Raw genomic sequence first — 26,295 nt, 5'->3', positions numbered from 1 at the left:
ACAAACAAGAAATAAGACAAAAAAACTGAAAACTTCAGGTAGCATAACTATTCACCCCCCCCAAAGTCAATACTTTGTAGAGCCATGTTTTGCAGCAATTACAGCTGCAAGGGATGTAGAGCATGGCGTTTGCAACGCCAGGGTTGTGGGTTCGATTCCCACGGGGGGTATGAACATTAAAAAAAAATATGTATGCACTCACTAACTGTAAGTCGCTCTGGATAAGAGCGTCTGCTAAATGACTAAAATGTAAATGTAAAATGTAAGTCTCTTGGGGTATGTCTCTATAAGATTGGCACGTCTAGCCACTGGGATTTTTGCCCATTCTTCAAGGCAAAACTGCTCCAGCTCCTTCAAGTTGGTTGGGTTCCGCTGGTGCACAGCAATCTTAAAGTCATACCACACATTCTCAATTGGATTGAGGTCTGGGCTTTGACTAGGCCATCCCAAGACATTTAAATGTTTCCCCTTAAACCACTCAAGTGTTGCTTTAGCAGTATGCTTAGGGTCATTGTCAAATCAAATCAAATGTTATCTGTCACATACATGTGTTTAGCAGATGTTATAGCGGGTGTAGCGAAATGCTTGTGCTTCTAGCTCCGACAGTGCATTAATATCTAACAATTTCACAACATATACCCAATACACACAAAACTAGTAAGGAATGGAATTTAAGAATATATACATATATGGACAACCAATGACAGAGCGGCATGGACTAAGATACAGTATATACATATGAGATGAGTAGTGCAAGATATGTAAACATTATTAAAGTGACTAGTGTTCCATTTCTTAAAGTGGCCAGTGATTTCAATAGGCAGCAGCCGCCTCTAATGTGCTAGTGATGGCTATGAGAGTCTGATGGCCTTGAGATAGAAGCTGTTTTTCATTCTCTCGGTCCCAGCTTTGATGCACCTGTACTGACCTCGCCTTCTGGATGATAGCGGGGTGAACAGGCAGTGGCTAGGGTGGTTGAGGTCCTTGATGATCTTTTTGGCCTTCCTGTGACATCGGGTGTTGTATGTGTCTTGGAGGGCGGGTAGTTTACCCCAGCTAATGCGTTCGGCAGACCGCACCACCCTCTGGAGAGCCCTGCGGTTGTGGGCGGTGCAGTTGCCGTACCAGGCGGTGATACAGCCCAACAGGATGCTCTCAATTGTGCATCTGTAAAAGTTTGTGAGGGTTTTAGGTGTTAAGCCGAATTTCTTCAGCCTCCTGAGGTTGAAGAGGCTCTGTTGCGCCTTCTTCACCACACTGTCTGCGTGGGTGCACCATTTCAGTTTGTCTGTGATGTGTACGCCAAGGAACTTGAAGCTTTCCAACTTCTCCCCTGCAGTCCCTTTAATGTGGATAGGGTGGGTGCACCCTCTGCTGTTTCCTGAAGTCCACGATCATCTCCTTTGTTTTGTTGACGTTGAGTGAGAGGTTATCTTCCTGGAACTACACTCCCAGAGCCCTCACCTCCTCCCTGTAGGCGGTCTCATCATTGTTGGTAATCAAGCCTACTACTGTTGTGTCGTCAGCAAACTTGATGATTGAGTTGGAGCGTGCTTGTCACGCAGTCATGGGTGAACAGGGAGTACAGGAGGGGGCTGAGCACGCACCCTTGTGGGGCCCCAGTGTTGAGGATCAGCGAAGTGGAGATGTTGTTTCCTACCTTCACCACCTGGGGGTGGCCCGTCAGGAAGTCCAGGAATCAGTTGCACAGGGCGGGGTTCAGACCCAGGGCCTCGAGCTTAATGATGAGCTTGGAGGGTACTATGTTGTTGCATGCTGAGCTATAATCAATGAACAGCATTCTTACATAGGTATTCCTCTTGTCCAGATGGGATAGGGCAGTGTGCAGTGTGATGGCGATTGCATCGTCTGTGGATCTATTTGGGCGGTAAGCAAATTGAAGTGGGTCTAGGGTGACAGGTAAGGTAGAGGTGATATGATACTTGACTAGTCTCTCAAAGCACTTCATGATGACAGAGGTGAGTGCTACAGGGCGAGTCATTTAGTTCAGTTACCTTTGCTTTCTTGGGTACAGGAACAATGGTGGCCATCTTGAAGAATGTGGGAACAGCACACTGGGAAAGGAAGAGATTATAATTAATATGCATGCTCTGAGGACGCGGCTAGGGATGCCGTCTGGGCCGGCAGCCCTGCGGGGGTTAACATGCTTAAATGTCTTAATCACGTCGGTCATGGAGAAGGAGAGGCCACAGTCCTTGGTAGTGGGCCTCGTCAGTGGCACTGTGTTATCCTCAAAGCGGCGAAGAAGGTGTTTCGCTTGTCTGGAAGCGAGACGTCGGTGTCGGCTGGTTTTCCTTTTGTAGTCCGTGATTGTCTGTAGACCCTGCCACATATGTCTCGTGTCTGAGCCGTTGAATTGCGACTCCACTTTGTCTCTATACTGATGTTTTGCCAGTTTAATTGCCTTGCGGAGTGAGTAGCTACACTGTTTTGTATTCTGCCATATTCCCAGTCATCTTGCCATGGTTGAATGCGGTGGTTCGCGCTTTTAGATTTGCGCGAATGCTGCCGTCTATCCACGGTTTCTGGTTACGGTAGGTTTTAATAGTCACAGTGGGCACAACATCACCTATTCACTTCCTGATAAACTCAGTCCCTGTTTCAGTGTATTCGTCTCAATTATTTTCAGAAGCTACCCGGAACATATCCCAGTCCGCGTGATCAAAACAATCCTGCTCGAAGGTGAACCTCCGTCCCAGTCTCAAATCTCTGGAAGGCTGAAATAGGTTTCCTTCAAGAATTTCCATGTATTTAGCACCATCCATCATTCCTTCAATTCTGACCAGTTTCCCCGTCCCTGCCGATGAGAAACATCCCCACAGCATGATGCGGCCACCACCATGCTTCACTGTGGGGATGGTGTTCTCAGGGTGATGAGAGTTGTTGGGTTTGCGCCAGACATAGCGTTTTCCTTGATGGCCAAAAAGCCCAATTTTAGTCCCATCTGACCAGAGTACCATCTTCCATATGTTTGGGGAGTCTCCCACATGCCCTTTGGCAAACACCAAACGTGTTAGCTTTTTTTTTATTAAAGCAATGGCTTTTTTTATGGCCATTCTTCCGTAAAGCCCAGCTCTGTGGAGTGTACAGCTTAAAGTGGTCTTATGGACAGATACTCCCATCTCCGCTGTGGAGCTTTGCAGCTCCTTCAGGGTTATCTTTGGTCCCTTTGTTGCCTCTCTAATTAATGCCCTCCTTGCCTGGTCCGTGAGTTTTGGTGGGCGGCCCTCTCTTGGCAGGTTTGTTGTGCTGCCATATTCTTTCAATTTTTAAATAATGCTCCGTGGGATGTTCAAAGTTTCGGATATTTTTTTATAACCCAACCCTGATCTGTACTTCTCAACAACTTGTCCCTGACCTGTTTGGAGAGCTCCTTGGTCTTCATGGTGCCGCTTGCTTGGTGGTGCCCCTTGCTTAGTGGTGTTGCAGACTCTGGGGCCATTCAGAACAGGTGTATATATACTGAGATCATGTGACAGATCATGTGACACTTAGATTGCACACAGGTGGACTTTATTTAACTAATTATTTGACTTCTGAAGGTAATTGGTTGCACCAGAACTTATTTAGGGGCTTCAGAGAAAAGGGGGTGAATACACACCACTTTTTCTTTATTGATTTTTTTCATTTGACTTCACCAATTTGAACTGTTTTGTGTATGTCCATTACATGACATCCAAATAAAAAATCAATTTAAATTACAGATTGTAATTCAACAAAATTGGAAAAACACGAAGGGGGATGAATGCTTTTGCAAGGCACTTTACATTTTCAAGTACATAACTATAGAGAACATACAAAAATGATATGGTAATTCAAAATGTAAGTTTACACACTCCCAAGAATGTCATACATGATGGATCATTAGCTTATACACTAACTTTCACACATCTAGATGGCCGGGTGGGGTGGGTGTGGAGCCAGAGACAGCAGGGGTTCAAACTGATTTTATCAAACAAAAATATACTACATTTTATCTCTGGGACCCTTAGGATTACAAATCAGAGCAAGATTACTGAATGTATGTACAATATTTACCTTCAGAGGTGAATGTATCAAAGCATTTGCCATGATAAGTTTTTGTTGTTGTTGTGCACTCTCCTCAAACAATAGCATGGTACTCTTTCACTGTAATAGCTACTGTAAATTGGAGAGTTTTGTTAGATTAACAAGACTTTAAGCTTTCTGCACATATAAAACATGTCTATGTCCTGGAAAGTTTGCTGTTACTTACAACAGTCATAATAATCACATTAGCGCACGTTAGCTCAACCGTCCTGTAGACGGGATACCGATCCCATGGAGGTTCACATCTTCTCTTTTGGCTAATGCTGTTGGTTTATTGTGCTTGGCATCACTGATTGTGCAACGTGCAGCATGTGAGACACTTCCAGACCATGCCTTAGTATAGAGCTTCACAAAGCCCTTGGCATTCTTTATCAACTCATTATCATCAGCCATTATTGCCAGACATTCCAACATTTCTGCCTCGTCTTTTAGGGAACTGCCTAACTTCACAACAAGTGTAGGAAATCCATAGGTATTTTCACTTTCGTTGAACTTACCAGTTTCTTTGACAGCTTCAATAACTTCATAAAAATTGTCTGGCTTGATGGATTCTAATACAGTGATGAGTGACATTGACTTTCTCAAGGTGACCAACAACCACCCCAAGTTCCCAGATTTTTTGTGAAATATATTGGTGCTGTGTCTTATCGTATCCAAGCCTCTTGAATGAGAACTTTGCATACTCCAAGGTCTCATTGTGATGAACATCTTGACAAGTCCTTCAGGTGTCTCTTTTGGGAGATGAGCCAAATCAGCCATGGCCAAAGCTCTTTGCCTCCAAAATGGCTCCTCACCTAATGGACCATCTGATTTGGTGATACATCTTTTCATATGCCTCCATAGCTCCAAGCAGACAACCATGCTTTTTGCAATGAGGGAAATATTAATATTTTCCTGTTTCCCCTTTCTTTAATAGTCTTTTCACCTTTAGGGCCCATGTTCCACCGTTGAGAACTTTATTGTTGTGAAGAAACTTTCCTTTATTCCGAAGTTGTTCAAGCTGTCTTCGAACCTGGAGGGGTCTATTTCTATTTCTGAGTTGTCTTTTTTCATGCTTTTTGAAATGCCTTGTGATTTTTTGCTGTGGCTTGTCGCAAAACAAAACAGAAGTTGTGCTTGTTTTCTTTCGACAGTGAAGATTCTGTATTTAGGTAGGCCTGGGATTGCGACGGTTCACAGTCTACTTGAATTGTAGACTATTTTGTTTGTATTGTGTCTTCTTGACCTTCATCTGATTCCTGAACTTCATCAGAAATTCAAAATTCAGATCTTTAAAAAATCACATTTTCTGAGTCTTCAATATCATTAGTGTAGTCTAGCACGTACTCCTCATCAGATGTACAGGTTTCTTCTCCACTGGATTCCTGGTATTAGTGGCAAGACAATTGAAGCCATATATTAGCAGAAACATAGAACCAATGGAATTGTATAGCCACAATGTTGCATTAGTTGGTATTTTACAAGTGGCCCAACATTTCTAGATGGAAACTTACACTTGAATCCACCCTTTGTATATCCGTTGTTTTGGAGAAACAAGACTTATGCCAAGCAGTGGAACAATCCGTAAGAAAACACAAAATGATTAGTGCTGTATGATCCTTTCAAAACTCAAGACTTCGAAGCATTAGAAGGCTCTTAGTAATCCTTCTTCCCCCACCCCCCATAAAAAATTTTTAAAAAAAGAAAGAAAATAAGGTCATCGTCCCACTGGCTATCATAAGTTGAATGCACTAATTTGTAAGTCGCTCTGGATAAGAGCATCTGCTAAATGATGTAAATGTAAATGTAAATGTTGGAAATCTGATATCCCCCTAGCTGATCATTGTCTGCAGCCGGCTCTGATCGTATTGTAGGTCTAATGAAACATGCAGGGAGATTGAGCTCATCCGTGGTGGTCGGCGAGCCCTCAACCTTCTGGACCGTAGCCCTGCGTGGCATCGACTGTGGTGGTCGGCGAGCCCTCAACCTTCTGGCCCGTAGCCCTGCGTGGCATCGACTGTGGTGGTCGGCGAGCCCTCAACCTTCTGGCCTGTAGCCCTGCGTGGCATCGACTGTGCCACAAAAGCATGCCGACGTGGCAAAGTCGATACCCACGTTTTTAAACACAGTTATTATTTATAGTCATAAGCATTATTTAGAGTTAATTCTATGAGGGGGAAGGGTGTGTACTTTCTTTTTTACAGTACAAGGGGAGGGTCATGTGAAAATATTCCCAGAATATTTTTGAATTGTCCCTAAATACTTATCTCATCAACTGCCTGACTTTCAATTTTCTTATGCACTGTCCAAATGACATATGCTGTGATCTGTCCTGTAGTTTCTCAAGGCCTTCCTTCCAAATCTTGTTTCTGCTTCTCTCGACTGGAAGGATGGAGGAGTTTAAGGATGGGGTTTGAAGGGGAGGTGCTGGCTGGCTGCTTACACTCACCGTTAGTTTTGTAGTCTTATGATAACTAGCTTGTTGCAAGTCAGAACATTTATCAGAAACACAACCTCTGTTTGGAGTCTCGGCTTCCGAGGCTATGTCTCCTGAGGTTGTGGATTATGGTCCAATCTGAGCACTGACATCACCCAAAACAGTTAGTCTTGAACAGTTATCCTGTTTCCCATGTAAAATAGCCTTTGAGTGACCAAAACATAAACCATACTATATTTTCTCCATTTAAATGCTCAGTTGAGAAAATGTACCTTTTCTCTGATGTCTAACTACAGTGGGGGAAAAAAGTATTTAGTCAGCCACCAATTGTGCAAGTTCTCCCACTTAAAAAGATGAGAGAGGCCTGTAATTTTCATCCTAGGTACACGTCAACTATGACAGACAAATTGAGGGGAAAAAAATCCAGAAAATCACATTGTAGGATTTTTTATGAATTTATTTGCAAATTATGGTGGAAAATAAGTATTTGGTCACCTACAAACAAGCAAGATTTCTGGCTCTCACAGACCTGTAACTTCTTCTTTAAGAGGCTCCTCTGTCCTCCACTCGTTACCTGTATTAATGGCACCTGTTTGAACTTGTTATCAGTATAAAAGACACCTGTCCACAACCTCAAACAGTCAAACTCCACTATGGCCAAGACCAAAGAGCTGTCAAAGGACACCAGAAACAAAAGTGTAGACCTGCACCAGGCTGGGAAGACTGAATCTGCAATAGGTAAGCAGCTTGGTTTGAAGAAATCAACTGTGGGAGCAATTATTAGGAAATGGAAGACATACAAGACCACTGATAATCTCCCTCGATCTGGGGCTCCACGCAAGATCTCACCCTGTGGGGTCAAAATGATCACAAGAACGGTGAGCAAAAATCCCAGAACCACACGGGGGACCTAGTGAATGACCTGCAGAGAGCTGGGACCAAAGTAACAAAGCCTACCATCAGTAACACACTACGCCGCCAGGGACTCAAATCCTGCAGTGCCAGACGTGTCCCCCTGCTTAAGCCAGTACATGTCCAGGCCCGTCTGAAGTTTGCTAGAGTGCATTTGGATGATCCAGAAGAGGATTGGGAGAATGTCATATGGTCAGATGAAACCAAAATAGAACTTTTTGAAGCATGGGGGTGGAAACATCATGCTTTGGGGCTGTTTTTCTGCAAAGGGACCAGGACGACTGATCCGTGTAAAGGAAAGAATGAATGGGGCCATGTATCGTGAGATTTTGAGTGAAAACCTCCTTCCATCAGCAAGGGCATTGAAGATGAAATGTGGCTGGGTCTTTCAGCATGACAATGATCCCAAACACACCGCCCGGGCAACAAAGGAGTGGCTTCGTAAGAAGCATTTCAAGGTCCTGGAGTGGCCTAGCCAGTCTCCAGATCTCAACCCCATAGACAATCTTTGGAGGGAGTTGAAAGTCCGTGTTGCCCAGCGACAGCCCCAAAACATCACTGCTTTAGAGGAGATCTGCATGGAGGAATGGGCCAAAATACCAGCAACAGTGTGTGAAAACCTTGTGAAGACTTACAGAAAACGTTTGACCTGTGTCATTGCCAACAAAGGGTATATAACAAAGTATTGAGAAACTTTTGTTATTGACCAAATACTTATTTTCCACCATAATTTGCAAATAAAATCATACAATGTGAATTTCTGGATTTTTTTCTTCTAATTTTGTCTGTCATAGTTGACGTGTACCCATGATGGAAATTACAGGCCTCTCTCATCTTTTCAAGTGGGAGAACTTGCACAATTGGCAGCTGACTAAATACTTTTTTTCCCCACTGTATATATAGATTTTTTTGTTTGTTGACATTTTAGTCACTTAGTAGACACTCCTATCCAGAGCGACTTAAAGGAGCAATTAGGGTTAAGTGCAAGGGCACATCGACAGATTTTTCACCTGGTCGGCTTGGGGATTAGAACCAGTGACCTTTCGGTTACTGGCACAATGCTCTTAACCACTAAGCTACCTGCCGCCCCATAAATACTACCAGTCAAATGTTTTAGAACACCTACTCATTCAAGGGTTTTCTTTATTTTTACTAATTTCTACATTGTAGTATAATAGTGAAGACATCTAAACTATGGAAGAAAACATTTGGAATCATGTAGTAACCAGAAAACTGTTATACAAATCAAAATTACAGGCCTCTCTAATCTTTTTAAGTGGGAGAACTTGCACAATTGTTGGCTGACTAAATACTTTTTTTCCCCACTGTATCAGTAAGAATGAATGACAGGCTAGGTGGCCATAGCAACATACAATCTTGTTTTACATTACATCATGCTTTCACAAATTATTTGTTCATTTCTGTGCTCACTTGTGTGTGTGTGTGTGTGTGTGTGTGTGTGTGTGTGTGTGTGTGTGTGTGTGTGTGTGTGTGTGTGTGTGTGTGTGTGTGTGTGTGTGCAGAGAGACGCTGGGGAGGGGAGTGTGTGTCAGTCATTCAGGGATAAATAGAGAGGCAGAGCTCAGAGTTTGTCAGAAGGCTGACCTGACAGGGTCACACACAGGACCAAGCAGGAGCAGGACCTCAGCATTTGGACCCTTTATTACAAATGGAGACACAGGAAGATGTTCAATACTGTTTTCAAGACAGAAACTCTTCTTGCAGAAAGTCTTCGCTATCGACATCTATCTACATAACACTGTACATCTTCTTCTCATTGATTTCAGCAGTCACAGTATTTTTGAACATACTGGTGATCATCTCCATCTCTCACTTCAAGCAGCTCCACACTCCAACCAACCTGCTCATCCTCTCTCTGGCTGTGGCAGATCTCCTGGTGGGACTGATTGTGATACCAGTAACGACTGTAGCATTAATGGAACCATGCTGGGATTTTGGGGAATATTTCTGTGGGTTTTATTTCTATATCAGTTTTTTGTGTTCTTCTTTATCTGTGGGCAGTTTGGTCTTGATATCTATTGACCGTTATGTTGCTGTGTGTGATCCCTTATTGTACCACTCTAAAATAACAATAACAAGAATGATGTGTTGTATATCCATTACCTGGTGTTTTTATATCATATACAATGCTGCTATTGCAAAAATCTTTATAAATGTACAGGTACCCAGCAGGTGTTTGAAATAATGTTTTACTGTAGAAGGGTCAGTCTGGGGTAATAGAATTGACTTTGTAATTACAATGTTTTTCCCGTGCTCTATTATTATAACACTTTATTTGAAAATATTTGTGGTGGCCAGATCACAGGCCAGAAAGGTATTTTCAAAAGAGGCTGCCAGTGTGTCTGGTGTTAAAACTGTACAGGCAAATAAGTCAGAGAGAAAAGCAGCAAAAACTCTAGCTATTGTTGTTTTCACCTATTTAAGTTGTTGGATTCCATTTTATTTTTATGCACTTTTATTTTTAATTGACCAATTTGTATCATTTATCATCAGCTGTCTGCCACTTGCTAATTCCTTAATTAATCCAATAATTTATGCTTTCTTTTATCCATGGTTCAAAGTAACAGCTAAACTTATTTTAACTCAGAAGTTAAGACGTTCATAGTTCCTATGTTTTTATTCCTAAATATGACACACATAGGTTTGATATGTTTTGTAATACATTTGTTGTAATTGCTTCTTTCATGTAACAATACACTGACATTATTCATCTCAGTGTTGTCATCATAGATATATGTGGTGTTGATGCAGAATGATTTGGATGGATTGGAATGGAATGACTTGGAGAAGGCATAAGAGGGCATAAGCTTGTTTTATAAAAGACATTGTAGTCATTTAGGGTTGTAAATTCCAAATACCAAAGTCTGTGGTTGTTCCATGTTATTTAATGATAAAAAGTAAGTATTCTAATAGTACATTCCGAGGACGTCAAGATTCATTCTATATGTTGTTTAACATCTCCCTCTAGTGGCTCAATTGGGACACAATGCCTTCATCAAGTGTGGTAAAGTTGAAATGTACAATAATGCATGATATCAGATAACGTCCAAGTCTATCTCAATGGTCTATTGTGTAAGTAAAATGCAAGAATATGCAATCATGGGTAACACTTTATAGTGTTCAGTAATAAACCATTTGTAAGGCATTTACAGTTTGCTCACCATTTATTAATCATTACTCCCACATTTGTTAAATGTTAGTAAGCTAGGTATTTTCACATTGATATATAACTACCATATGCATTAATGATAAAACACAACAGCGCAGGAGACCGCAGCTGACACTTCAACCTCAACATACTGGGTATGAACACTACAAAAGTTGTTTATAAATGTGTGAATAACTAACTAAAACCTATGTGTGTGTAATGATAAATGATGAAGAAAATATTTAAAGCTTCAATATGTAACTTTTTGGGTGACCCGTCCAAATTCACATAGAAATATGAGTTATAGAGCTGTCATTCTCATTGAAAGCAGGTCTAAGAAGCGGTAGATCTGTTCTATGTAAGCTATTACCATGTTTCCAATTATTAAGTTTAGTTTTGTACTCCTTGGCTGTGTTGCCGACGGCTGTGTAGATGGCTGAGTTAACTTCTTTAGAGCCTGTACCATGTACAAATCATTTTTGGATTTGACATCAAATGTTTAATATGAGGCGACATTATAGAATGCCACCTTTTATTTGAGGTTATATTCATACATAAATTAGAACACCTTATGTATCTAGTCCCCCCATTTGAAGAAGTCATAAGTATTTGGACAACTTCACTTGTGGTGTATTGAAGGGAGTAACCCTTTAAACATAATGTATTTAATGAACTGCTCTAATGAGTGACTACAATCCACACTCACTGCCAACAAACACGAATGTTAGCATTTTCAGACAAAACATGTTACTTCTACTACTTTCAGCATACTACTACAACAGTGTGACTGTTTTGGAATAAAATGTTCATATATTTCCTTTAACATCCTCTGTGTTGTGTGCTTATTGTTTAACCATTGATATGTTCTAGGTCATTTTGAGACCTTAAGGAGCATCAGGTACTGCTGGAATGTCTACCAATGGCATGTCCATCTTTTTGTGAGAAAATTACACTGGTCACTCAACGTTTATTAAGGATGAATAGTCCTCGCTTTAGGGACTGCAACACAACATTACCAATGATTGGTAAATGGGTTACAAGGACATTTATTAAACATCTTAGTATTACATACTATAAAAGTTATTATAAATGTGTGAACAACTAGCTTAGTAACACAAATGTGGGAGTAATTATAAATGAATAAATAAACTATTTCTTAATCTATTACATATTCTTTATTACAAGGTGTTATTATAAAGTGGTACCATATTTCTATATTCATTCTGACTCAACAGCATCTGAGAGCTGCTCTGGCATGACCCCTGACCTGGCAGCAATCTGACACTATGAATCATTAATGCATATAGTAGTTATTTATGAATGTGAAATTACCTAGCTGACTAACATTTAACAAATCTGTCAGTTATGATTTAATAAATGGTGAGCAAACTGTAAATGCCTTACAAATAGTTTATTACTGAATGTTAAAGTTTTATCCATAATTACATATTCTTACATTTTACCATGAACTACTACAATACACCATTGAGTTAGACCTGGAAGTTATCTGATATCATGCATTATTGTACATTTCAACTTCACTTCACTTGTTGAAGACGTTGTGTCCCAATTGAGTCACTAGAGGGAAATGTTAAACAACATACAGAATGATCCATGACGTACTCAAAATGTACAATTTAAAATACTTATTTTTTATCATTAAATAACATGGAACAACCACAGACTTTAGTATTTGGAATATACAACCCTAAATGACTACAATGTCTTTTTATAAAACAAGCTTATGCCTTCTTATGCCTTCTCCAAGTCATTCCATTCCGATCCATCCAAATCATTCTGTATCAACACCACATGTATCTATGATGACAACACTGAGATGAGTAATGTCAGTGTATTGTTACATGAAAGAAGCAATTACAACAAAACAGTACAACATAACTATGTCAAACTAGGGAATAAAAACATAGGAACTATACAACCTTAACTTCAGAGTTAAAATATGTTTAGCTGTTACTTTGAACCATGGATAAAAGAAAGCATAAATTATTGGATTGATAAAAGAATTAACAAGTGGCAGAAAGCTGATGAAAAGTGATGATGAATCTAAATTTGATAAAGAAAAAAAGAAAACAGAAATCCAACAACTTAGATAGGTGAAAACAACAATAGCTAGAGTTTTTGCTGCTTTTCTCTCAGACGTATTTGCCTGTACAGATTTATTTGCCTGTACAAACATATCAATAGCATGTAAAGTAGCTAGTTCGCTTTAAAATCGCCTAAGCAAACTGCACTATCAATTTAGGAGTCTACAATTTCACCATGTTCAACCTGCAGATCGATGTGCCTCAGAGACTGGAGTCTAACATTCACAACGCAGATATACTTGTGAGGAGATGGGAAACGTTGTCCATATAATGTCAATGGGCTGCGCGGTGCATTCTGGGTGATTCTGGGACAAGGAGCGCCCTCCTTCATGGAGTGAATGGGAGTCTATTGTGCGCTATCTTAAAAACCCAACATTAGCAAGTATTTCGTCAACAGGAAGTACAACATTACAAATCTTTAATGACCTCGCTATCTGTAATATCGTGTAGCTTTGGAATCGTGACATTACGTACTTTTGAGGAGAATAGGCACATTTCTCGACATACAGAGAAAGGGTTAAGTGACGATTAGCTCAGCAACCGCATGACGCAGCAAGACAATGTGAACGCGATTGGTTGACAGTCGGCTGGGTGGGGCGGTATACGTTCCTTCATTCATTGGATTCCTATCTCCTTTCTATAATATCTCTGGCAACAGCACCATGCAATGCACCCTGGACTAAAGAGGCAGACTGATAGGAAAAATGTGCTAGACCCTCCGTTAAATTACAAATTTCTCGAGGTAGGAATATCACTAAAATATGATCAATGGCTCATTCGAGAGAAGACATCCTCCCGAGTTATGACATCGGCCAATATTGAAATCTGATATGTATGAGACATTGTCGCGATCTTAAAGTAGTATTCCTATTAACTTCCAGTGTAGTGAGAGCGACTTTATCACAGTGCTAGGTCATACCGGACAGATTTCTGCCTGTGTCACGTTCGTTCATAGACGGGTCAGACCAAGGCGCAGAGTGATATGCATACATGTTTATTTAAACTTAATAAACACTTGACAAAACATTAAACGAAACGTGAAGTCCAAGGTAGACACAAACAACATATCTTACATGGAACAAGATCCCACAGCTCAATCGTGCCAATAGGCTGCCTAAGTATGGTCCCCAATCAGAGACAACGAGCGACAGCTGCCTCTGATTGGGAACCACACCGGCCAACATAGAAATACCCATACTAGATATAAAACATAGAACTACACAACATAGAATATACACACTAGACTGTACAACATGGAAAATACACACCCTGACTCAACATACAAGCGTCCTCTGAGTCAGGCGTGACAGTACCTCCCCAAAGGTGCAGACTCCGACCGCACAATATAAACATAACAGGGTAGGGGCCGGGTGGGCATTCCGCCTCGAGGCGGATCCAGCTCAGGCGTGACGACCACTTACTCTCCACCTCCCTGTTGCACCCCTGGTCTGGTCTGGACCTCGGTGCGCTGCTTCCCTCTCCTTCCTCCCACGAAGTACCAAGCCCTGTCTGGACCCTGGTGTGGAGACAACGAACCTGGAGAGGGGCTGATGTCTGGGTCTGGACTGGAGCCGCGGACCGGAGCTGGACCGGGCACCGCTGGAGCGGACTGCACAGGCTACGGACTGGAGCCGCTGACCGGAGCTGGACTAGGCACCGGTGGAGCGGACTGCTCTGGCTCCGAGTGGAGCCGCTGACCGAGCTGACTAGGCACCGGTGGAGCGGACTGCTCTGGCTCCGGAGTGGAGCCGCTGACCGGAGCTGGACTAGGCACCGGTGGAGCGGACTGCTCTGGCTCCGGAGTGGAGCCGCTGACCGGAGCTGGACCGGGCACCGGTGGAGCGGACTGCACAGGCTCCGGACTGGAGCCGCTGACCGGATCTGGACTAGACCCCGGTGGAGCGGACTGCTCTGGCTCCGGAGTTATGACCTACAGTATTGTCAAGCAAGTTAATGTTTCCGACATTTTCGGACTACTAAACAACTATTGATTCATACTGAACAGAAATATAAACGCAACATGCAACAATTTCAAAGGTTTTACTGAGTTACAGTTCATATAAGGAAATAAGTCAATTTAAATAAATTCATTAGGCCCTAGTCTATGGATTTTACATGAATGGGCAGTGGTGCAGCCATGGGTGGGCCTGGGAGGGCATAGGCCCACCCACTGGGGAGCCAGGCACAGCCAATCAGAATGAGTTTTTCTCCACAAAAGCGGTATATTACAGACAGAAATACTCATCAGCACCACCCCACCCCCCATCCCCCCTTAGACGATCCCGCAGGTGAAGAAGCCAGATGTGGAGGTCCTGGGCTGACATGGATAAATGTGGTCTGCAGTTGTGAGGCCGGTTGGACGTACTGCCAAATTCTCTAAAACAACGATGTAGGCAGCTTATGGTAGAAAAATTAACATTAAATTCTCTGGCAACAGCTCTAGTGGACATTTCTGCAGTCAGCATGCCAATTCCACGCTCCCTCAAAATATCAGACATCTGTGTGGCATTGTGTGACAAAACAGCACATTTTAAAGTGGTATTTTATTGTCCCTAGCACAACGTGCACCTGTGTAATGATCATGCTGTTTAATCAGCTTCTTGATATGCCACACTTGTCAGGTGGATGGATTATCTTTGCGAAGGAGAAATGCTCACTAACAGGGATGTAAAGGAATGTGTGCACAAAATTTGAGAGAAATAAGCTTTTTGTGCGTAGTAAGATTTCTAGGATTTCTAATTTCAGCTCATGAAACATGGGACCAACACTTTACATGTTGAGTTTATATTTTTGTTCAGTGTAGAACCACGGAGAGTTACTGCAAGTCTCAACGAAAACAGGAGCTGCCTCCACTATTCCAGCACCATTTCAACTTTAACATTTCACATCATCAAATCACCTATGCTTAGTCTAATACATTGACAACTGAAATATACCAAAAACAATTTAGTCCAATCTGTCACGTTGTATAATGATTTGAAGACAGGCGCAGGAATACGTAGGGCTTTTAATTACTCCACCCAACACAAGGTACGTCATGAAAAACAACGGGTATGAAGCCCAAAACAAAAACATATATATATAACACTGGGATGTAACCCAAACAAAAGAGTTAGGTGTAAACCTCCAAACAAATAAACGAGACAAGACCCATAATAACCAGAGCACAATACATGGTACTCACGAGACCAACGGACATCGGACATTAATCGTCAAGGACAATGGGGAACAGAGGGCACATATATATACACAAACTAATCAGGGGGAATGGGAACCAGGCAGTCCGGGGTTGGTGGTAATGATCCATGTCAGTGACGCCTAGAAGGCCGGTGACGTAGACCTCCGGAGCTGGTGAACGGAATGAGCAGCAGTACAGGGGGGATCCGTGACACAATCAACATAAGCTAAATATGATGTGGCTGTCCATGGACTCTGTCATACAGTCAGTGGCGACCCGTCATTCAGGGCAGGTGGGGAGCCCCACCTGTTTTGAGCCCTACCTGTTTAGCTAAAAATAAATAAATAAAAAACTACAGATTAAATAATTGGCCTGTTTTACATGTTATTTTGGCATTAATTTGTGTTACATATCAGTTTCCAAACAATGTAAAAAAAAAAACTTGCATTAATAAAGCCGCATACAAACATGGTCTCTTGAGTAAGAAAGCTCCAAAATGCAGATGTTTCAGCCTAGCTCAGTGTTTCTGTGGTGGAGGGGCAGCCAGCGAAAGCACAGAGCGTAGGCGTTGGTCATTTTCTCTAGTTGCGGCGTGATTGGCTCAGTGTTCTGTCACTGATTGAGACACTACGTCATTGCAGAATCTACAGGGAGAGCTAGGCAGTTCAAGCCTCCTGGGGTGTTGCCATAGATTTATATTAGAAGTGTTCAAGGTCATTGGCCACAGATAAAATCACTTCATATCTACCGTAGCTTTGATTGGACTGATCATGTCAACATCATACTTTCGAAATCTTAGCTAGCAAGCTAGCTAGCTAGACAAGCAGTCATCATCTTGAATCAAGCTGACAATCTACTGGCAAATCCTTTTCAATCCTTGTCATATGAAGAGAAATGATTGATAAAACGCATCGGTGCTCATTGGCCATTGGACATAAACATTACACAACAAGTTGGAAATCGCAAATTCAACTATGAGTGGTTTGGAAGGAATCAAAGGCTAACTGCAAGCATTGCAAAGCAATCACTAGCCTGTTATTCAGTGGAGTGGGGGTGTGGTCCCAAGTCTGAGTTTAAGGGTCTCCTTTCCAAGCTTAAAATGATACATTCAGCATTGGCCATGTTGTCAATCCAGAAGGATTTCTGCCGCGCTCAAAACACCTGTTAACTCGGAACTGGGAAATCTGACTTCAGTGAGTTCAAGACAACTGGGATCACTGACGTCATCATGATTCGACTTTGTTTTTTCCCCGAGTTGTATAGTATGATGTCTTCATGCCTTCATGTTTATCTGCCATTTGGGTCCACATTCTGTACGTGATGTGTTTGTATATGTGTGTTTTGTCCCTCCAGTCTCCCCCAGGATCTGTGGTCAGAACCAGGTCCCAGAAAATGTGAGTGTGGTGGTGAACAACCCTGTGTCTCTAACCTGTGAGGCCTCTGGCATCCCTCCTCCTGCTATCACCTGGCTGAACGATGGAAACACAGCAGCACAGGAGACCGCAGCAGACACTTCAACCTCAACGTACTGGGTATGAACACTACCACTACTCTCACTACATTAATGTCAGAGTGCTGCCAGGTCAGGGGTCATGCCAGAGCAGCTCTCAGATGCTGTTGAGTCTGAATGAATATAGAGATTGGGTAAGACTTTATAATTGCACCTTGTAATAAAGCATTTATAATGGATTAGTAAATAGTTTATTCATCATTTCTATATAATTACTCCAACATTTGTACATTTTAATAAGCTAGTTATTCACAAATTTATAAACAACTTTTAAAGTATTTAATAATGATTCATAAGATAATTAATACGTTTTTTAAAGCTGCAATAAGTAACTTTCTTGGCGACCCAACCAAATTCACATAGAAATGTGACTTATAGCTCTGTCATTCTCATTGGAAGCAAGTCTAAGAAGCGTTAGATTTGTTCTATGTGCATATGTCTATGCTTCCCGTTCTTAAGTTTAGTTTTTGAGTCTTTTACTTTTGGTTTGGTAAACCAGCTTCAAACAGCCGAAAATACAATATTTTCTGATATGGAACATGTGTTTCACAGTGGTTTAGATGGTACAATGATTCTCTACACTTAACTTACTTGTTTTGTCACATAAACTGAAATTATGGGAACTATCAGAATATTTGCAACCGGGAAATGGCGGAGTGCATCTTTAATAGTATATCTTTAATATAGGTACTTATAAACCAATTACAAATCATTAGTAAAATATTTTTGCAGTCCCAAATACTTTCTTACTACTTTATAAATGTTTTGAGTGACCAGTGTAATTTCTCACAAAAAGACAGACATTCCATTGGTAGACATTCCAGCAGTACCTGATGCTCCTTAAAGGTAGACTCAGCAATTTGACGTAGATGCAGAAAGTAAACAGCATAGTGGGTCAATATCTGCAACAACTAAGAGCGTGGAAGCATGAGGCTCAACTTCTCCGCTCCACATGGAATTGTTTTAAGATCGTCATACCAAGGATAATTTATCTTTGATTTAGAATTTTAGGACCCCTTTAGGTATCAAAAACATTTATAAAAACATTGAATTTGGTCTTACTGCTATTAGCCCATAGAAACACATTGAATAACAGATTAGTACATGGTTAAACACATAGTAAAAAGGCTTTCCTATATCTGTGAGATATAATTACGATTGTATTTCTTTTACACATATTTCACCCCTTTTTTTTGGGGCACTAAACTACTTCCATATATACTTCCATAAATGTTTTAAGCTGGTACCGGGCTACCTTCAGGTGTGGCTTGTGAGGCTTGTGGGCGTCCTAGAGCAAAACATACTCACCTTTCCACAGGGGGGTCATATTAGTGTGTAGCCCAAACTGTTCGGACATTACAGACAGAAGTCCAGTGATGCTTGTGGGGGTCGTAGAGCAAAATCACTGACATATTTGTGTTCATGAGACCGTTCGGATGCTACAGACCAATTTTTGGCAGATGCCGATATCGGCGGATGTGGTGGATTGGGATGCAGCCCATGCAAGAAAAACAGATATCTCTCGCTTAAACAGACATATTTGTATGGGTATTTTTTAAATTGTGCTAATTCAATTTTCTTACAGTAATGTAAATGTTTTGCTAATTTTGTCAACCTTGCAAACACAAACTAATCATAAAACAGGGAGATGTAGCCTACACACCATCTGATGAACCGACCAGTTTTTCTCCTGTGGATTTCTATTCCTTCATTACTACTGAAATTCAGGTTGACATATATAACCTATGGACTATTTTCACACTTTGCTTCGCTGTGCCGCACTTTTTACTCTGCCTTAAAATAAATTATCTGGAGTCTAAGACGTTCGGGGTGACAGTGGGTAAGGGGCAGGGAGGGTTATAATCTGACCATTTTTTAAAGATAAAGAAACAAGGTTTTGAAGTGTGTCCTGTATTAATGAGTAGGTGTGTCCAATATGTTGACTGGAACTGTATATACAGCTCTGGAAAAAATTAAGAGACCACTGCAAAAATATACGTTTCTCTGGTTTTACTATTTATAGGGATGTGTTTAGGTGAAATTAACATTTTTGTTTTATTCTATAAACTACTGACAACATTTCTCCCAAATTCCAAATAAAAATATTGTCATTTAGAGCATTTATTTGCAGAAAATGACAACTGGTCAAAATAACAAAAAAGATGCAGACTTGTCAGACCTCGAATAATGCAAAGAACATAAGTTAATGTTCATTTTTAAACAACACAATACCAATGTTTTAACTAAGGAAGAGTTGAGAAATCAATATTTGGTGGAATAACCCTGATTTTCAATCACAGCTTTCATGCGTCTTGGCATGCTCTCCACCAGTCTTTCACATTGATGTTGGGTGACTTAATGCCACTCCTGGCACAAAAAATCAAGCAGCTCGGCTTTGTTTGATGGCTTGTGACCATCCATCTTCCTCTTGATCACATTACAGAAGTTTTCAATGGGGTTCAGGTCTGGAGATTGGACTGGCCATGACAGGGTCTTGATCTGGTGGTCCTCCATCCACACCTTGATTGACCTGGATGTGTGGCATGGCGTATTGTCCTGCTGGAAAAACAAATACTCAGAGTTGGGGAACAATGTCAGAGCAAAAGGAAGCAAGTTTTCTTCCAGGACAACCTTGTACGTGGCTGCCTCCCGAGTGGCGCAGTGATCTAAGGCACTGCATCGCAGTGGTACCTGTGCCACTAGAGATCCTGGTTCGAATCCAGGCTCTGTCGTAACTGGCCACGACCGGGAGACCCCATGGGGTGGCGCACAATTGGCCCAGCGTCGTCTTGGGTAGGGGAGGGAATGGCCGGCAGGGATGTAGCTCAGTTGGTAGAGCATGGCGTTTGCAACGCCAGGGTTGTGGGTTCGATTCCCACGAGGGGTATGAAAAAACAAAAACAAATATTTAAAAAATAAAATAATAATGTATGCCCTCACTAACTGTAAGTCGCACTGGATAAGAGCGTCTGGTAAATGACTAAAATGTAAATGTTGATTAATGCGTCCTTCACAAAGACAAATCTGCCCGATTCCAGCATTGCTGAAGGACCCCCAGATCATCACCGATCCTCCACCAAATTTCACAGTGGGTGCGAGACACTGTGGCTTGTAGGCCTCTCCAGGTCTCCGTCTAACCATTAGACGACCAGGTGTTGGGCAAAGCTGAAAATTTGACTAATCAGAGAAGATAACCTTACTCCAGTCCTCTACGGTCCAATCCTAATGGTCTTTTGCAAACCTCTACCTGGCTCTTCTTTGCTTCTCATTGATGAAGGGCTTTTTTCTTGCTTTGCACGACTTCAGCCCTGCCCCATGGAGCCTGTTTTGAACCGTCCTCGCTGTGCACTTCACACCAGCTGCCATTTGCCATTCTTTTTGTAGGTCACTTGATGTCATCCTACAGTTGTTGAGTGACATTCGAATGAGTTGGCGGTCATCCCGGTCAGTAGAGAGTCGTTTTCGCCCTCTGCCGGTCTGTAGCTTTGTTGTCCCCAATGTCTGCTGCTTGACCTTGTTCTTATGAACCGCCGTCTTGTGGGGTCACATTAGTTTGTAGCCCAAATGGTTCGAACGCTACAGACGTTTCCGTGAGAAGACCGGTTTTCGGGATGTCTCATGGTCTGACAAACTCGCTTTAGCTCTGCAACCTTACACCGTAGATGCGGAAGTGCGACACTGGCGGAAGTGGTGGATTGAACAGATATCTCTAGCTTAAACTGAAGGATTGATGGGGATTTTTTTGTTATGTAACTTTAATTGACGCACCGGTGCGTGGTTTTAAAGGTAGTAACTCTTGAAACGTAATGGGATAGTGTCACGGTTTCGGCCGAGGCTGCTCCTTCTCCTTGTTCGGGCAGGCTTCGCCGGTCGTCGTCTCTGGAGTACTAGCTGCCACCGTTCTTTGTTTTCGATGTTTGTTTGGTTTGGTCTGTTTGGTACACCTGTTCTCGTTTAGTGTTGATTATGTGTCCTTTAAGTTCTCGTTGTTTCTGTCATGTGTTTGTGTGTAGTTGTTCTATTGTCAGCTGGAGCAGTCAGTGCATTTTTTCTATTTGTTTTGTTTATAGAGAGTCCTCACTTGTTGTGCGCGTTTGGTGCATTTAGCTCGTTTACGCAGTGTGCGTAATTTTCTCGTGCCTCCGGCTCTGTTTTGTAGCCGTGTCATTTTGTCTTGACTAAAGACTTTTGGACTAAGCCTCTGTGTCCTGCGATTGATTCCTACACCACATCCACGCCTTCTGACAGAACTACACACCTTTCATGGAATCAGCAGGAGCAGCAGCAGCGACCGAGTCATGGGAGGAGCGCGTCCGCGGACAGAATGACAGGATAGCCCAAATCACAACCGCTCTGCAGGGAGTGATGAATACCCTGCATCGACTGGAGACCAGTTGGGTACCCGCGCCTCCACCTACCTTACCACCATCACCGGTCAGTCCGTTCGTCCAAGCTCCGGAACCCAGTGGGATTCGGCTCTCGCTCCCGAGGGCGTATGATGGCACCGCTGCCGGGTGTCAGGGTTTTCTCCTACAAGTAGAACTCTACCTAGCCACCGCACACCCGGCGCCCTTGGGACACGAGAGCGTTTCGCCCTCATCTCCTGTCTCACCGGCAAGGCGTTGGAATGGGCCAACGCCCGAATGGAGGAGGATAGACGCCGCGACGATCACCTATGCGGAGTTCTCCCGTCGCTTCAGGGTTGTGTTCGACCATCCACCTGAGGGGAAAGCGGCAGGAGAGCGTCTATTCTAGCGCCCAGGAGTTTGCACTGGAGTTCCGGACTCTAGCGGCAGATGCAGGGTGGAATGAGCGGGCCCTCATAGACCACTTCCGATGCAGCCTACGGGAGGACGTCCGTCGTGAGTTGGCTTGCAGGGACACCACCCTTACGTTTGACCAGTTGGTGGACATGGCCATTTGTCTCGACACCCTGCTGGCTACCCGCAGACGTCCTGAGTGGGGGTCGTCCATTCAACCCTCCAGCACCTCCGAGCCGAGTCCTATGGAGCTCGGGGGTGCTGGGCAAGAGAGGAGAGGAGAAGGAGTCTGAAGGGGGCCACCCCCTGTACCAACTGTGGCCGTGGAGGACACACTGCTGCTAGGTGCTAGGGGGGGGTCTCCAAGGGGACGAGACGGCAGGCCACGCACTGGGGAGTCCTTCCCACTTACCCAGAGCTCTCTGTTGTGCACCTAACCATACCTGTTTGTTCTCCACAGGTTGCACCTCGTTCCCAGCATAAGGCGCTAGTAGATTCTGGCGCAGCCGGGAATTTTGTCGATCGGAAATTTTGTGTAGAGTTAGGGATTCCTCTCCTTCCTGTCAACAATCCTTTCCCTGTACATGCTCTAGATAGCCGTCCGTTGGGATCGGGGTTGATTAGGGAGGTCACAGCGCCACTTAGGATGGGGACGCAGGAGGGTCATGAGGAGACTATTCAGCTATATCTTATCGACTCTCCTGCGTATCCGGTGGTGCTGGGGCTTCCCTGGTTGATGACCCATAATCCCTCTATTTCGTGGCAACAGAGGGCTCTTAAGGAGTGGTCTGCCCAGTGTGTGGGGCGATGTCTGGGTGTTTCCGTGGGGGCGACCTCGGTGGAGAGTCCAAACCAAGTGCCCGCAATGCACGTTCCCCCCGAGTATTAGGATTTAGCACTTGTGTTTAGCAAGGCGAGGGCGACGCAATTGCCACCACATAGACAGGGGGATTGTGCGATAGACCTCCGGGTAGGAGCTGCGCTTCCGCGGAGCCATGTGTATCCTTTGTCTCAAGAGGAGAGGAGAGCTATGGAGACTTATATAGCCGAGTCTCTGAGACAGGGATACATACAGCCCTCCACTTCCCCTGCGTCCTCAAGCTTATTTTTTGTGAAGAAAAAAGATGGGGGTTTGCGCCCGTGTATTGATTACCGCAGTCTCAATCAGATTACTGTGAAATACAGTTATCCACTCCCTCTGATTGCGACTATGACGGAGTCATTACACGGAGCGCGGTTCTTCACAAAGTTGGACCTCAGGAGCGCCTTCAACTTGGTGCGCATTAGGGAGGGAGACGAATGGAAGACAGCATTTAGTACCACCTCGGGTCAGTACGAGTATCTCGTCATGCCATACGGGTTAATGAATGCTCCTTCAGTCTTCCAATCCTTCGTAGATGAGATCTTCCGGGATATGCAGGGGCAAGGAGTGGTCGTGTACATTGACGACATTCTGGTGTACTCTTCTACCCGAGCCGAGCATGTAGCCCTGGTGCGCCGAGTGTTGAGGAGGTTGTTGAGCATGACCTATATGTCAAGGCAGAGAAATGTCTGTTTTTCCAGGAGTCTGTCTCCTTTTTGGGTTATCAGTTGTCTGCATCAGGGGTGAAGATGGAGGTTGACCGTGTGTCTGCCGTGTGATTGGCAAACCCCAACCACCGTTAAAGAGGTGCAGCGGTTCTTGGGCTTTGCGAATTACTACAGGAGGTTTATCCGGGGTTTTGGACAGGTGGCAGCTCCCATAACGTCCCTTCTTAAGGGGGTCCGGTGCGCTTGCAGTGGTCTGCTGAGGCTGATAGGGCTTTTGGGGAGACCGAAGGACCTGTTTACTTCGGCTCCGGTGCTGGCGCATCCGGATCCCGCGCTACCATTCCAGGTCGAGGTGGATCGTCTGAGGCCGGTATAGGGGCCGTGCTCTGCAACGGTCTGGCACGCCACCCAAACTCCGTCCCTGTGCTGTTTATTCTAAAAAGCTCAGCCCGGCGGAGCGAAATTATGACGTAGGGGGACAGGGAGCTGCTAGCCGTGGTACAGGCCCTAAAGGTGTGGAGGCATTGGCTTGAGGGGGCTCAACACCCTTTCCTCATTTTGACTGACCACCGGAACCTGAGTACATCCGGGCAGCTAGGAGACTGAACCCTCGCCAGGCTCGGTGGAACATGTTTCTGGCCCGGTTCGTATTTAAGATCACGTACATCCCTGGGTCCCAGAACGGTAAGGCAGACGCCCTGTCCCGGCGGTATGACACGGAGGAGAGGTCCGTTGAGCCCACACCCATACTACCGCAGTCTTGTCTGGTGGCACCGGTGGTGTGGGAAGTCGATTCCGAAATCGAGCGGGCGTTGCGTACCGATCCTAGTCCTCCCCAGTGTCCTGTGGGTCGGACGTACGTTCCGTTCAAGGTTCGGGATCGACTTATTTATTGGGCTCAAACATCACCCTCCTCTGGAAATCCAGGTATTGGCCGGACAGTGCACTGCCTTAGCACTAAATACTGGTGGCCAACGTTAGCCAGGGATGTGAGGGTTTATGTTTCCTCCTGCTCGGTGTGTGCCCAGTGTAAGGCATCCAGACACCTGCCCCGGGGTAAGTTACAACCCCTGCCCGTTCCACAACGACCCTGGTCTCACCTCTCGGTGGATTTTGTTACAGACCTTCCCCCCTCCCAGGGGAATACCACCATCCTGGTCGTTGTGGATCAGTTCTCGAAGGCCTGTCGTCTCCTTCCCATGCCGGGTCTCCCTACTGCCCTACAGACCGCTGAGGCTCTATTCACTCACGTCTTCCGGCATTACGGGGTACCCGAGGATATAGTGTCTGATCGAGGCCCCCCAGTTTACCTCTCGAGTCTGGAGAGCGTTTATGGAGCGCTTGGGGGTCTCGGTGAGCCTTACCTCGGGGTACCACCCGGAGAGCAATGGGCAGGTCGAACGGGTAAACCAGGATGTGGGTAGGTTTCTGAGGTCGTATTGCCAGGGCCGGCCGGAGGAGTGGGCGAGGTATGTTCCCTGGGCCAAGATGGCACAGAACTCTCTTCGCCACTCCTCCACCAAACTAACTCCTTTCCAATGTGTATAAGGGTACCAACCGGCTCTGGCACCTTGGCATCAGAGCCAGATCGAGGCCCCTGCGGTGGATGAGTGGGTGCGGCGCTCGGAGGAGACGTGGAACGCTGCACACGTCCATCTGCAGCGGGCCATCCGTCGACACAAGGCGAGCGCCGATCTCCCACCGCATTGAGGGACCGGTGTACGCACCGGGAGATCGAGTCTGGCTCTCGACCAGAAACCTGCCCCTCCGCCTGCCCTGCCGGGAAGCTGGGTCGGCGGTTTGTGGGGCCTTTTAAAGTCCTGAGGAGGTTGAACGAGGTGTGTTACAGGTTACAACTACCTATTGATTATAAGAATATTAACCCCTCGTTCCATGTGTCTCTCCTCAGGCCGGTGGTAGCTGGTCCACTCCAGGACTGTGAGATAGGAGAGACTCCTCCGCCCCGCTGGACATTGAGGGGCTCCGGCGTACACAGTTCGGTCCATCCTGGATTTGAGACATCGGATGGGGTCTCCAATATCTTGTGGAGTGGGAGGGGGTACGGTTCGGAGGAGCGGTGCTGGGTGCCGAGGAGAGACATCTTAGACCCGTCTCTTCTGACTGAGTTCCATCGTGGTCATCCCACGCTCCCCTGCTCCGCATCCTCCTGGTCGTCCCCGAGGCCGGGTCGGCGCACGGCTGGAGCCGCTGGCGTCAAGGGGGTACTGTCACGGTTTTGGCCGAGGCTGCTCCTTCTCCTTGTTCGGGCAGGCTTCGGCGGTCGTCGTCTCCGGAGTACTAGCTGCCACCATTCTTTGTTTTCGATGTTTGTTTGGTTTGGTCTGTTTGGTACACCTGTTCTCGTTTAGTGTTGATTATGTGTCCTTTAAGTTCTCGTTGTTTCTGTCATGTGTTTGTGTGTAGTTGTTCTATTGTCAGCTGGAGCAGTCAGTGCATTTTTCTCTATTTGTTTTGTTTATAGAGAGTCCGCACTTGTTGTGCGCGTTTGGTGCATTTAGCTCGTTTACGCAGTGTGCGTAATTTTCTCGTGCCTCCGGCTCTGTTTTGTAGCCGTGTCATTTTGTCTTGACTAAAGACTTTTGGACTAAGCCTCTGTGTCCTGCGA

General features: G+C 44.4%; 2 protein-coding genes across 2 annotated transcripts in view; both read left to right on the top strand.

Annotated features, from left to right (window-relative positions):
- Positions 1-9,030: 9,030 nt before the first annotated feature.
- LOC123484275 (trace amine-associated receptor 6-like) lies at positions 9,031-9,623 on the top strand. Its single transcript, XM_045214412.1, has one exon. The coding sequence runs from the start codon at positions 9,087-9,089 to the stop codon at positions 9,621-9,623; it is 537 nt and encodes a 178-aa protein (XP_045070347.1). The 5' UTR covers positions 9,031-9,086.
- A 914-nt stretch (positions 9,624-10,537) lies between these two features.
- The window catches only part of LOC121554902 (trace amine-associated receptor 13c-like), a 28,563-nt gene continuing 12,805 nt past the window's right edge, over positions 10,538-26,295 (top strand). Inside the window, exons 1-2 of the mRNA XM_041868617.2 lie at positions 10,538-10,541; positions 17,223-17,401. Coding sequence (XP_041724551.2) covers positions 10,538-10,541; positions 17,223-17,401 — 183 coding nt within the window. The remainder of the gene's footprint in view (positions 10,542-17,222; positions 17,402-26,295) is intronic.

The sequence above is a fragment of the Coregonus clupeaformis genome, unplaced genomic scaffold (genome assembly GCF_020615455.1).
Source record: "Coregonus clupeaformis isolate EN_2021a unplaced genomic scaffold, ASM2061545v1 scaf0253, whole genome shotgun sequence".
Taxonomy (NCBI): Eukaryota; Metazoa; Chordata; class Actinopteri; order Salmoniformes; family Salmonidae; genus Coregonus; species Coregonus clupeaformis.
This window is presented reverse-complemented; position numbering and strand designations above follow the sequence as displayed.